Source organism: Penicillium macrosclerotiorum, assembly GCF_028827735.1.
Source record: "Penicillium macrosclerotiorum strain IBT 26536 chromosome Unknown utg000003l_segment0_segment0, whole genome shotgun sequence".
Lineage (NCBI taxonomy): Eukaryota > Fungi > Ascomycota > Eurotiomycetes > Eurotiales > Aspergillaceae > Penicillium > Penicillium macrosclerotiorum.
The window spans coordinates 616,228-628,551 of record NW_026643083.1 but is presented as its reverse complement, the minus strand read 5'-3'; the positions used below and the strand labels follow the sequence as shown (position 1 = coordinate 628,551).

The following is a 12,324-nucleotide window of genomic DNA, read 5'->3' as shown; positions in this document are numbered from 1 at the left end:
ATACTACGCATGACTGCTGGCACTGGCCGATTGGGAACAGATGGCGCGTCATGATTCATGCTTCATGCTTCAATGCGCTCGCGCGATACGCGACGGACCTCCGTTCTGATTTCCTGGGTCTCATTGGAGAAAGTTGGTTTCATTTGGTTCAATTGGTTCAATTGGTTCAATTCCATCTCTCTGTTTTCTTTGTTGCGACGATTTTTGTCGGTCTGTCCGGGGCTGGAATTGGGGGACTGGGGGAAGGGCTCTCACAAGTCACAAGTCGCAAGCCTAGTCCGGGTCTCCGCTAGTAAACCACTCGGCACCACTCGGCGAGCAATAAAGGATCCATCCTCCTGGCCATCCGTGTCGTCCACGCTGCTCTGTCAACGGTGAGACCACTGAGCCCTGTCTCCGGACGTCTCCCGATGGATCCCAATGCCAAATAGATCGAAAATTGCCGCCTCCCTCCTCCCCAAAATGGCGAAGCGATCTTTCCACTAGTTGTCGGCAATGCTCCTCTTCCTCGCCAGGAAACAGGCGGGATGAGCCTGCGTCACCCGTTGACTTCGAGCACAAGGCACAAGCACTCCACTCCGCCAAGCCGCGGCCAGGAACCCGAGAACAGAGCCGTGGGAATGATGACGGATGATCCTGTCTATCACTCGGATTATCACTCGGGCTATCACCCCATCTTCCCTCGGAGAGCAGAGTGTCTGTCAACTGTCAGGAAATACGGGCACAGGGTCGAGCCGGAACGACCTCATGATGAGTATTACCTGCAGAAGGCCAGGATGAAAACGCACCTGTCAGACCGGACGAACCCTGGGGCCGCCGTTTGGCCCGCATGGATCATTCCCAGATGGTGTTCCGATTCGGGCCAGGTTGTTGCGGGCCTCGTCCGCGTCGTTGCCGTTGCTTCTCCCTCTCTGAGGTCGCCTCACATATTGCTGATGCCGGACTCGTCCCAGTTGCTGCATCGCCATGCCGCCACGAGACGAGACCTGTGTTTTCACAATACGGCCACAGTCGGTGATCTCTGTGCCCTTCTCCGGTTTCTGCAGAACAAAGGGCGATCCCCCTGGTGCCGTGTAGTTGTGGTGGGCTCATCCCCCCCCCCCCCCCCCCCCCTTCTCCTCCCTAAGGGCCGTACCGACGGGATACGGAGTCATACCCTCCACCCATTCAAGGCCATTTGCCCCCGACAATAGATTACCGGTGGGCCTTCCTGGTTGTTGATCGAAAAAAGCAAGAGTCGAACCAGCCCCGAGTCCACTCCCGCACGAGCAGCATTCTGAGGGACTCGTGAGACCATTCATCATCAAGGATTGCCCCCCCCCCTCCCATCCATTACCCACCCCACAGCGTAGAGCGCTTAGTGGGAAAAAAATATTGAAAGACCATCGTCATGAAGCTCGGGCAGCAGCACAGTAACGAAATGGGGCGTGTGAGAAAAACCCACCACTCGCAGCACGATCTCCCGCGGGGCGCCAGAAGAACGTGACTCCATCTAACTGACTCGGTACACACCGTGTATGTTCCTAAATTCAATCCATTGACTCCTCTCAGCATTATTGAAGGCGCCCGTCTTGACCGCTGGAGAAGCTCTTCGCCGCGAGTGGACGCAGTGGAGGCGTGGCCTTCGCGGATGCTGGGTTCTGGGGCCTAGGTATCCTCCCCATCATCCTGAATACCAATGGGCAGGGTCAGAAGGTCCTAGTGCGATGGAGCCCTCCTACGCGCCAGCACGCCCATTGGCCCACATTGTCAGTTAGAATCCGTCGTGGTGGAAAAGGCTCAGAAAGTGGATATGCTGATTCACAACGCAATCCTTTCCCAAACCTCGTCAACGCATTCAATTGGGACTTTCGCGGGTGTGGGTCTAGCGCGCCGCGGTCTCGTCGAGGGACGACGGATGCTCCACTTCGTGGGCCTCATCCAGGCCCGTCCCTCCTACCCGAGAGGGTCGTCCAGCGTTGCGCAGGGCAAAGGTGATCCCCCTCGCCCCCTCTGCTCTTGCCACTCTGGGGCCCAACACCAGGAATCGCACTATTGACACCGTTGCCAAAGTGTCGGGATACGCCGTCGTCTTCCTTTGACCTTCGAGAAGGTCAACTGCGGCCAAGGCTTTCCTCTCAAAAGACGAGAAGACAGATTCTCGCCAGATCAACTGGCTACACTATGAAGTATGGACGCGGTATAGACAGATATAACGTCAGTATGATCCTCTGGGAGTCACGGCTGTGAACCGTAGGCGGCCTGGTCGTACTTCACGTTTGTTGCTTTTGCTTGCCAGACCCTAGCTTCGATTCCCAAGATCCGCAATGCAGAAGAACAGAGACGGACGATTCAATAGCAGTCGATTGCCTCGTGCCTGGTTTACGTCGTCCAGTGGTTCTATTTTGGATGCTGGATATCCATTCCCCAGGGGCTCCGCACCAAAATCCGCTTCGCCACGAGCCCTTTTGCCCCGTCCGCGGTCCGCGATCCACCACATCAAAACAAGGAAAAGTACTCCGTATAGAGTATGAACTCCATACCAGAGGTAGCCAACGGATTCTACATTTGTTCCGGACTCAGTCTCCGAAGCTACTAAACCCAACTAGCCAGAAGCGCACTCCTCTGGCCAGGGACTCAAAAGCATGCCAGTCTAGTAAAGTTGAACTAAACCTCCTTGACCCACAGCAGACGCCGAACATAGTGCATACAGAAGAACAGACTTCGTCGCATCCTCCCCCCCCCCCCCCCCTTAACCTACTGCACGTCCGGGACACCGAGTTGCCTCACCAGGGGACCCCTATCCCCTTCCAATCCAACAATCGGAAAAGCAAAACAACCCCCTCCCGCCTTCCCTCCCTTCCTAATTTAACCTGGTCCCCGATGCTCCGTTCCCACTAGCTGCAGGGATTCTTGAATAGCACGATAATCATCCTCTGCCCTCATGCCCAGAAAACGGGAACGCACCCAAACCATGGCCCGGGGCCGCCCCCCCCCCCTCCCCACTGTCGCTGCGCCAACGACTCCTCTCATTCGCCGCTTCAGCGTTTCTGGAAGGTCCTTTGCCGTGACTTCGATGTCTGAAGATGGGGATGCGCGGCCGTGGGTGCCGGCTGCCCGGGACCAGGGGCTTGACCGTCGATGCTTCCGTCTTGGCTAGTTTATTTCTAACCTTCCGGAGCGTGGGAGCCAGGTAATGCCCCCCCCTCTCACCCCTGGTGAACTTTCTGGAAGCCTGTCTCCTTGGTAGGCCGGCCAATCGGGGATTTTGGTGAGATGGGGCTGGGGGGCGAGTTCGGGACGTTCCCGTGTTTCCGGTGTTTCCCGTCTAGCTGGGAGTAAGAGTGGATGAAGGGTGGTTGGGTTCTTCTTGGAGGGACAGGTAGTGTGGCTTGTGGAAATGAGGGATGAAAGGGGGGAGGCTTGTTGGCTTTGGCTGGTTGTTATGGTGGTGAGGTGGCTTAGTTTGAAAGGGATATGTAGGTGCCTGGCTTTGTAGAAGAGTGGTAGGTACACGGCATGGAGATCTCTGCAAAAGATGAGAAAGGAGGGAGAGGGAGCATCTATGCTCTGTGAAGATGGAAAGAGGGGGTGAGATTGATTCTACGTATTTGGCTTGTTTATTGGACAATTCCAATAATTTATCGAAGAGTATATGCAGAGCATCACGATGCGAATAGATTATTGGGTATCATGAACACAAACCACAACTCTCTTCCTGAAAAACACGTGGATTGTGTGAATGGAATAGACATATATTTGTTGAAATGTTAATATTGCATGCAATTCATATATAAAATTCCTATCGATGGATATTTCGACGTTTGGTGTGTAGGTTCCTACTGATATTTTAACCTATCGATGTGCCCAATTGCAACAAAATATATCTTACCTTACGAAGGACTATGGCTTTCTTGCACTGCATTATTCCACCCCAACGCTAAGTGATGACGATGTAGCACAGTTAGTAGACGAGGAAGGGCTTCGAATAGATTTCTTGGACGCCAATGACGAGGAAACAAATATCGAATACTAGGACACCAGGGTTATGGGTCCAAATTGCGGATCTTACCCCAGCGGTTGGTCGAGCAAAAAATTCGAGATTACTATTCGCTTGTACCCTCAGCAGCGATATAACGTGCGAGTGTATCACAAACGATGCAGAAACTGCAAAGCAGTCGGCTGGCTATTCCTAGATACTGGAAGCTACGTGGAAAGAATGATTTGATCGCTCAAAAAATGGAATGGAATTGGGGTACAGCCGCCTAACTTCTCTGGCCAGAGCAGAGGGCCGCACGATAGTGAACTATGTGAAGGGTGTAAAGTTGGTCATTATTCCAACTCGAATCAAGATTTAGCTTTGGCGCTGGCAAGGTAAGCTGAGTACCAACAGTTCTTACACAGTAAGTAATTATTCTAGCTTATCTATCTGAGCGCTACCCTATAACACACATATTCTTAGCTCGCAGGCTATCCTAATTGGGTGAGCGAAGCTTAGAGAGGAACACATAAGATCGAAAATGCAATAATAATGATTAGTAACTTTGTGTTCGTCCTTTATTCTTGGTCTTGTGGTGTGTGATGTTCAGCAAGAAAACAGGGCTAATATACTCAAGACAACTAGTACTGTATCCTCTCTTCTCTCTAATTGAGTTATCTGTGCGCCACCTTCGCCATTTGCTTTGTAGGGAGTCTGTTCTTACTATATATCATATGAAGAATCATATTACGCTGCCGGAAATCGAAATTCCTAGCCACTTTGTACAGTAAGTGGTTTTGGTGACCGCAGTTGTGAGATTGAAAAGAGTGAGAACGGACGACCCAAGGGTAAATCTGGGGGCTGGGGCAGGAGGGGTGATTATTCTACAAACGCTTGCTATAATTCTCGCACTTCCAGTCTATGGACCATTCGGGTGAGCCATATTCGACTGCAAACAGTACAAGTGGGTTGTAGTATTTTCTTTCCGGTAAGATTAAGCTCGGCGAAGACCATCCTAATACGCCGGCCTATATATCTAATTTGGTATTAATATACTGCAACTAGGGCCGGTGGAAGGAGGCTGACCAACTCCAGGTGCAGGTGATGGAGGTGAGTAAAACGAAGCTCGGTGGCGACCATCCCAACACATTGAAAACTATGGCCAATTTGGCATCGACGTTTTGGTACAAATGCCGGTGGGAGCAGGCTGAGAAGCTTCAATTATAGGTGATGGAGACTCGCAAGAAGAAGCTAGGCGAAGACTATCCTGATACGCTGAGCAGGATGGCAAATCTCGCTCTTACCTGGAAATCCTCAGGTCGGGATACGGAGACTATCAATTTACTGAGATACTACCTAACCAAGCAAAAGGAAACATTCGGGGTAAAGCACTGGCAAACTTTAGCCAATTCTTTTGACTTGGCGGTATAGGAAAGAGGGCTCAATATAAGTACTCGAGGAACAGAGGGATAGAAATGAATCCCGCTAGACTGCATATTGCTCCTTAATCTTTAACCCTTTCGAGAAGGAACGAAAAGGACATAGACTTGTCAATTCCATGTACTCAAGGCATCTGAAAGGTATTTCCCTAGCTTTTCTCACACCTGAAAGGCTTTTCTATGCTCTCCGCCGTGGTGGCCGATATCGAATCTGCGCTTGAGTAGTAGGCGTACAACCGTGTCGTGTCTTTCATAAAAAGCGACCTAGAAGGCATTTCCAGGGACCATGGGAGTGGATACTATATCGGCTGCACCCTTGGCAAGTTGTTCAACTGGGCCCGGGAGCTGCATGAGAGTCTGCAATGTTACCGCTTCTTTGCCCATGTCGATGACATTGGGCACCTTGGCAACGATCTGTTTCAGTCGCCGGTGGTCATCATCTGTATCGAACATAGCTCGTCTGGTTGCTTAGGTATAGCAACCCGACTGCTGCAAATGCTGATGATGGACCTCAAGAGCAACTAGACATATATCCTCCGAAGCGGACCAGGATTGTTCCCAATACTGATTCTTATCCGAGATAATAATGAGAACTCGTAAAGGCGGTTGTTCCGACATATGGATATCTATTACTAGTAAGTTTTAGCGTGTATGGTTTGCGTATCAGTTAACATACAGTCAAGAGCTCAAAGTCAATTTTGTTTCAAGACAACAATATTCTGCTGCAACGAACACTATAAAAGAGGAGGTCACTTGCAATAGGGATGGCTAGAATTCGGATTCAGATTAATGAATATTCCATTTCGTGCAGCTTCGGAGAACGATTATTCCGGAGCCATCTGTTCAGCATCACTCCGGATACGGAATAACTACTGTAGAAAATGGACTAGGAAGAAGCTACGTCATCTCTCTAGGTTGTTCCTAGAAGCAGTGTGGAGTAACTATGCGCTTACCATCGGATGATGAGAAATTAGAGAAGTAATTCAATGTACGTAGTGAGCAGAGCAACTGGTTGTTCAGGACGCAGCTCCGGATTGCTCAGCATCGCTCCGCATCGCTCCGGGCCAGCTCAGGGCGGCGGGATAACTAACCCATCCTGTGCTCCGGGAGCCCATCGCTGCCCGAGGCAGTAGCTTTACCGTCATCAATATTACAATCTCAATAATTGTCTGGTTTGAATATTCTATTCACGGCGAGAAAAAAGATATTTCTTTAGGAAGACAGTGTGATGCTATCAAGTATCTGTCCAGGACATCCGCGCTACTCTTGAACGCCATACTTGTGAATTAGGTATAGACACGGTGCGCTTAGTATATGCAGACCAGCAAATACGAAATGATTGAAAAGCAAAATGCATGAGGTTCTTTTGATCAAGTATTTTAAGATGGCGTGGAATATTCAAAAGTCACTGACATTTTGTGTCTTCTCAGCCATTAAACAGGTAAATGAGGGCTTATCCGTCAGTTCTTGAGCAGTGATGCGCTACAAAGTTGAGAACTATTCACTCTTTTTCAATTTACAGTCGTTCGGAAAATCGAAAGCGCATCCTGCCTTCTTTTTCCCTTTCCAGAGATCTTTCCTTGATCACCTGCTTCACTCCTTCCTCTCTGAACGCTGCACATACTTCCTTGCCTTCGCACACCACCGAATTAGCGAGCTACTTGTTTACCCTCTCACCTACTCTCCAGGCAATATTCTTGTCGCGAAGTGACCATCATGGGAAAGCGCCGACATCGAAAGGGTCAATGGGGGTCGAATGACGGGTGGAATTTAGCAGTTCAAGAGCAGTGAGTCCATCTTGCTTCACATCAGTCGCACAAGACCACGATGAATCTGACTGAGACTCGAAAAGAATCTCGAACATTCAACTCCCAGACGCGTATGAATATACATGAAGAGCATCCAGGCAGCCCACATAACTGATTGATATAGGATCGAGTGCGCCCTCTGCAGCCAGACCCGTGAGATCCACGCCTACTCAGTCAACCAGCTGAACAAACTGCGTCTCTCTATCTACAAGGATGGTCCGGAAATGATTCTTGATCAGCATGTAGCCCGGTGCATGACCTGCACTCTGCATGCGGTTACTGAGCTCACCTGCAAGACCTGTGGCGAGATCAAGGCCCTGGATGAGTTTGCTACTACCCAGCGCCAGTTTGCGGAGCCGGTACGTTTTCAGAAGCTTCAGTTTTGGATGCGATGGCAACGTCTTTGTTTCTGAAAGGCTGTTTGTTCGGTCAGAGCCACTGACTTGACTGGAAATCTATGGTGTAGGTGTGCATGCTCTGCCAGGACTGGCTGCAACAGGATGAGCGAGACAAGCGTGCCAATGACCACCTGATTAGCCAGATGGAGGCTGCCAAACCATTCCTGATTGAGGGCGAAGTACAATCATTGCTGTTTTGAAATCTAGACAGGAACCTGTGACTTACATGTGACCTATAGGATCCCTATACGGCCCTTACCCTGGGAGGCGGCTTCATCCAGACCGGGTACGAGACTTCCGAGGATGAGCAAGAAGAGGAGAATACAAGCGTCGATGATCAGCCTCGAGGGTTTCGAAGTGGCAAGAAACCATCTACAGTATGTCATGACAACCTTGGGACTCGAGGATTGGGGATTGGGGATCTCGAATGCTGTGGCTCACTGATGAATTCTTGTAGTGGTTCAAGACTCCTCGCGACGAGCGCAATCTCAATCTCATGCCGATCGACTTCACCGAGCACAACGTGGGCAAACTTTACGGTCAAAAGAGCTGCAAGAGCTCCTCGGATCAGCAGTAGAGGTGTCACTGGAAATTACGTTTGAGGATTGGATCTGGTTGATTGGGGGGGGGGGGGGGGGTGGTCTTTTGCGCTTCGTCCTTCGCGGGCTTTCTTACGGAGTAACATCATCGCTGCGATTGGATTTTCTTTTTCGGTGGCGGTAGATGGATGGCCGGAGACTTGATTGTCTTTGCCACGACAAGGATTTTGTTTTCCCTTTCTTTCTTATTTTTTCTTCAAGTCAGTAGCCGGATGCTGGATGCTTCTTTTCATTATTTCTTTTTCTATGAACTTGGTTGTTTTTCTTTTTTTTTAAAGAAAAAAAAGATAATGCGGTGCCACAGAAACGGCGTGCTTCATACGCGGAAGATATCGCAGATTTGATTGTTCGATGAACCGGTTGCGTGGAATGATATTTCCGGGGTAAAGAATGGCGCTTTGCTTCCATGGATTGCAGCTGCTTCGGGCCTGCGGGAGTCGCGGTCTGCCCTTGTTGATCGTTGGTTCGGCCCCACACGAACCCATGGGCTTCAGAGGGGTTTGTTTATTTGGGGAAGGATTACGGTCCAGCTAGAATTCCACTCCGGAGAACCATGATTTACACTTGTGCGCAATTTGCCTGCAATTTTCACGTAGATTCGCCTCCGGTGATCCCAAAAATATCCCATATCCACCGCGCAAAGTATATCACTACATTAGCCCCGCGCTAGTTTGACCGTTGAGCTATTCTTATCCTCTGGTTTTCGACCCAGGAGCAGCTGGGATCATTGGCGCAGGGAATCCGCTCCCTGTTGATTGATTCATGCTGGAGACTTTGATTGACGGTCTCGGAGAGCATCCGGCGGCTATACGCTGGCTCTTGGAGGGCAACAGAACAGGCCGCCCCGCGATGCCAGGTGATGGGATGCTGCTGCCACGCACTGCAAAGGACTCCCGCCGATAGGGATCGGATCGTCCTGCGATGCGGCCAGTTCTCCTTTGAATGGCGCTGATTGGGCTCCTGGTCCATCTGGCTTGACTGGCGTAAACTGTCGGATGATGCAGCCGACTGCACGGCGACACCACTGCCGGATTTCAAACCTTCCTGACACGTCCAGTCACGCCTGTCGTGCGAGATGAAACGTCCCCGGCATCCCAGCTGATAGGGGCCAGAGAGAGTTGAGAGGCCATGGGGGATCGGTACAGGCGATATCGACAGACCTGGTCGGGTCGATGGTTGGGCGCCGATCTGGACCCAACGAGAGGCAAGAGATGCAGTTTGGCAGGGTTGGTGGCACCTGAATAGATTAAATGCGCCACACCTCGACAGCCTTTGAGCGGGAGTGACGTCGCAGTCCCCCGCGAACAGAGAGCAGCGAACAGAGAGCAGAGAGCACAGGCGACGTGGTGTACAGAGCAGCCCTGGACGTGAACCCCAGCGAGCGAGCAGTTGAGGTCAGGGCAAGGCCACCAGGATCGGAAGTGTGACGCCACCGTTTCTCTTCCCCCCACCGCCCCCTCCATCCTTCTTCTTTTCATCTCTGCCTGCAGACCCCCCGTTCAGGTCGTCTAAAATCAGCGAGAGTGCCTGAGGAAAGAAAAATAAAGCGACATACCCCAAGTTCTTGCCATCGCCTTCCCCCCTCGACTTTCTCATCGCGCGCATCGACAGCCTCGTTCTCGGTGCGCAGCGAGTCACCCTCCCCCCGGCTGACTCCCCGATGGCTTACGATGGGTACCATTCAACCCCCAATCCCTATCAGTCGGGCAACATGAATATGAACACCAACATGAACATGGCTCCCGACTCAGACGACCCTCAAGGCTATGCCCCTATGCCACCCTATCCTTCTGCCTACGAGCCTGATCGGCTCAACATGCCCCAACCGCAGATGCCTCCGTCCGCATCGCCAATCCAGAATATGGAGTCCTACTCGGAGCCGCCTCCCCCTCCCCGTCCACCGCCACCGCCCGGGAATGGCAACCTCAATGAGGCTGTCAGCTCGGCTGTGCACAGTGCGAACTCGTCCGCATATCTCTCCCCTGATGTGCTGTCGCAGATTACCGCGACCGTCATCCAGCAGCTCAAGGCATCCGGGCTGGACAATATCCAGGGCTCTGGACCCCATCCGCCCTCCCGGCCACCCTCTCAGCAGCCCTCACAGCAGCCCTCGTGGCCAGGGGTCAGTGATCCAACCCCTCGTCCGCACTCCGAATCTCCCCCGGGAGCCTCAACGAGGAGTGGATCGCTCCCGCCGATGAACCCGATGTCCAACAGTTTTGAATCGACCCAGCCCTATGTCAATCCCACAGGCTACTCGAGCGACACACGACCGAGCCACAAACCGTCGCCAGAACCAATGCACCGTCGCACACCGTCCATCTCGAGTCAAAGCAGTCACAAAACAGACGTCACCAGACCCAAACCTCCGTCGCGAGACGCAACGGTGATGGAGATGACCACCCTGGAGAAGATCTGGGGCAAGTTATTTGAGGACGGGAAGCCGACGAAACGGCTGGGCCAGTTTTTGCGCGGGATCGCCTCTCACTTGGTATGTACCGTGTTTCAACTCCCTTGATTCTACCTCGAAGCCGGACCCGAGGCTAATCTTTGGCCTAGATTGAGGATTATCCGCCCGGGAACACGCTTGTTGTGACGCCGGAGAAGATGCAGAAGTTTTATGCGGAGACCAATGTCCCATCGGACCCATATCCATGGCAAGGTGGGTGTTTTCAAGACAATATTCTATGCATGATGAAACAGCTACTGATCTGACTGCCGCCCGCTTAGATATATTTGATGATCGAACATCCTCGATTTCACGGCTATTCCGTGAAATCAAAGCTGAGCATCACCTGGTTCAGCTCGATGATTTGAAAGAACGGCCCGATATCCCAGGCCTGACCCCCAAGGGATTCGAAAAATGGGCCACTTTGATGATCCAAGCCAACCCGGACCGGGAGTACGAACGGCTACAAAAAGCCGTACTCAACATGCCTATCAGCAACCCGGACGACAGGAAAGAACGGTTCCCCAAGGAGATCCCGCGCCGGCTGTTCCCTGATTTTGCCGATCTGCAATTGAGGGAGGAGACGGATGAGTATATCATGAAGCAATGTGGTGTGGACTTGCCTTCCATTACGGACGAGGAGCGCTCACGGGCTTCACGATCGAAGAAGCCATCGCCCACAAACCCGGGCCTTTCTCCAACCGAGCCGCAGTTCGCTGCCTCAGAGAGACCACGGCAGCGGTCCTATGAACGAGGCCGAGCTCCGACCCCTTCGGCGGCCTCCTCGTCCGCCGTGATTGACGACGAGGACGAACCCATCGCGCCCGCCCCGATTGAGCGTGAGCGGAAACCCTACTCCGCCCAACCGGGCGGCGGAAAAGTATATGATGAAGCAGGCCACATCCGTAGCCATACCAATTCTTTCTCCACAAGCCGACCAACCGACCTCCCTGGCGTGACTAGCAGCTATCGCCCCTATGACAAGTTCGACCGTGACTCACTTTATGGTCGCTCCGGTTCTGGCCCTGCCCCCCGCTCCCGCCGATACTCCCGGGGATCGCGCAGCTCGTCCCGAGGTATGAATGAATATAGACACTCGGAGAGCGACTTGCTCGGCCGCGACCCCATCCCCCGATACGGTGGTACCTCGACCGGTGATCTTTACGTGGACTCACCGACCTCCATCCTTCCCTCAGATGACGATGTCCGACGCTATCGAGATCAGAAATCACACCGCGGCAGCCGGGCCGGTGAAGAGGAGTACTACCGCGGCATGCTGGGTGGGCAGGGCGGCGGTCCTGTCAAGTACCACTACTGATTGGGCTCTTGTTTTATATTGTTACTGGTCACTGTTAAAGGGGGCCTCTTTTGTTGATTTCCCAAATTTTCTTCTGGTCTCATACTTTCTTCAGGTCGCCTACTGTATTTATGTTCTTTCCCCCTCTGTCTCTTTCGCCGCCATTTCCTCACTATGTCTCTTTGTTCCCTTGGTCCCTCTAGCTCGGCGTTTTTACCTGTGGCATGAAGATACCCCCCGGCCGCTGGGGTTTTGTGATGACTTGACGAATGTCTTATGTCTATGACCACTGCTTTGGATACATTAGTTTTTTCAGGCTTGTACTCCTTCTGGAATCTCTGCACAAAAAGCGCGCTGCATCCCACTTCCCCATGTA

At 52.1% G+C, this 12,324-nt stretch overlaps 5 protein-coding genes across 5 annotated transcripts; 4 read left to right on the top strand and 1 right to left on the bottom strand.

Moving 5' to 3' along the window:
- Positions 1-1,390: 1,390 nt before the first annotated feature.
- On the top strand, positions 1,391-1,757 carry N7462_003108 (uncharacterized protein; the record flags this gene model as incomplete). Its single annotated transcript, XM_057074834.1, has 2 exons — positions 1,391-1,427; positions 1,552-1,757. The coding sequence occupies 2 exons, from the start codon at positions 1,391-1,393 to the stop codon at positions 1,755-1,757; spliced, it is 243 nt and encodes an 80-aa protein (XP_056934339.1).
- Positions 1,758-5,188: 3,431 nt separating this feature from the next.
- Positions 5,189-5,389, top strand: N7462_003107 (uncharacterized protein; the record flags this gene model as incomplete). Its single annotated transcript, XM_057074833.1, has 1 exon — positions 5,189-5,389. One exon carries the CDS (start codon positions 5,189-5,191, stop codon positions 5,387-5,389), a length of 201 nt encoding a protein of 66 aa, XP_056934338.1.
- Positions 5,390-5,661: 272 nt separating this feature from the next.
- On the bottom strand, positions 5,662-5,850 carry N7462_003106 (uncharacterized protein; the record flags this gene model as incomplete). Its single annotated transcript, XM_057074832.1, has 1 exon — positions 5,662-5,850. One exon carries the CDS (start codon positions 5,848-5,850, stop codon positions 5,662-5,664), a length of 189 nt encoding a protein of 62 aa, XP_056934337.1.
- Positions 5,851-7,113: 1,263 nt separating this feature from the next.
- On the top strand, positions 7,114-8,180 carry N7462_003105 (uncharacterized protein; the record flags this gene model as incomplete). Its single annotated transcript, XM_057074831.1, has 6 exons — positions 7,114-7,184; positions 7,250-7,276; positions 7,330-7,564; positions 7,672-7,782; positions 7,843-7,980; positions 8,061-8,180. 6 exons carry the CDS (start codon positions 7,114-7,116, stop codon positions 8,178-8,180), a joined length of 702 nt encoding a protein of 233 aa, XP_056934336.1.
- A 1,682-nt stretch (positions 8,181-9,862) lies between these two features.
- Positions 9,863-11,969, top strand: N7462_003104 (uncharacterized protein; the record flags this gene model as incomplete). The annotated part of the gene is made up of 3 exons (XM_057074830.1): positions 9,863-10,693; positions 10,762-10,864; positions 10,933-11,969. The coding sequence occupies 3 exons, from the start codon at positions 9,863-9,865 to the stop codon at positions 11,967-11,969; spliced, it is 1,971 nt and encodes a 656-aa protein (XP_056934335.1).
- Between the last annotated feature and the right edge of the window lie 355 nt (positions 11,970-12,324).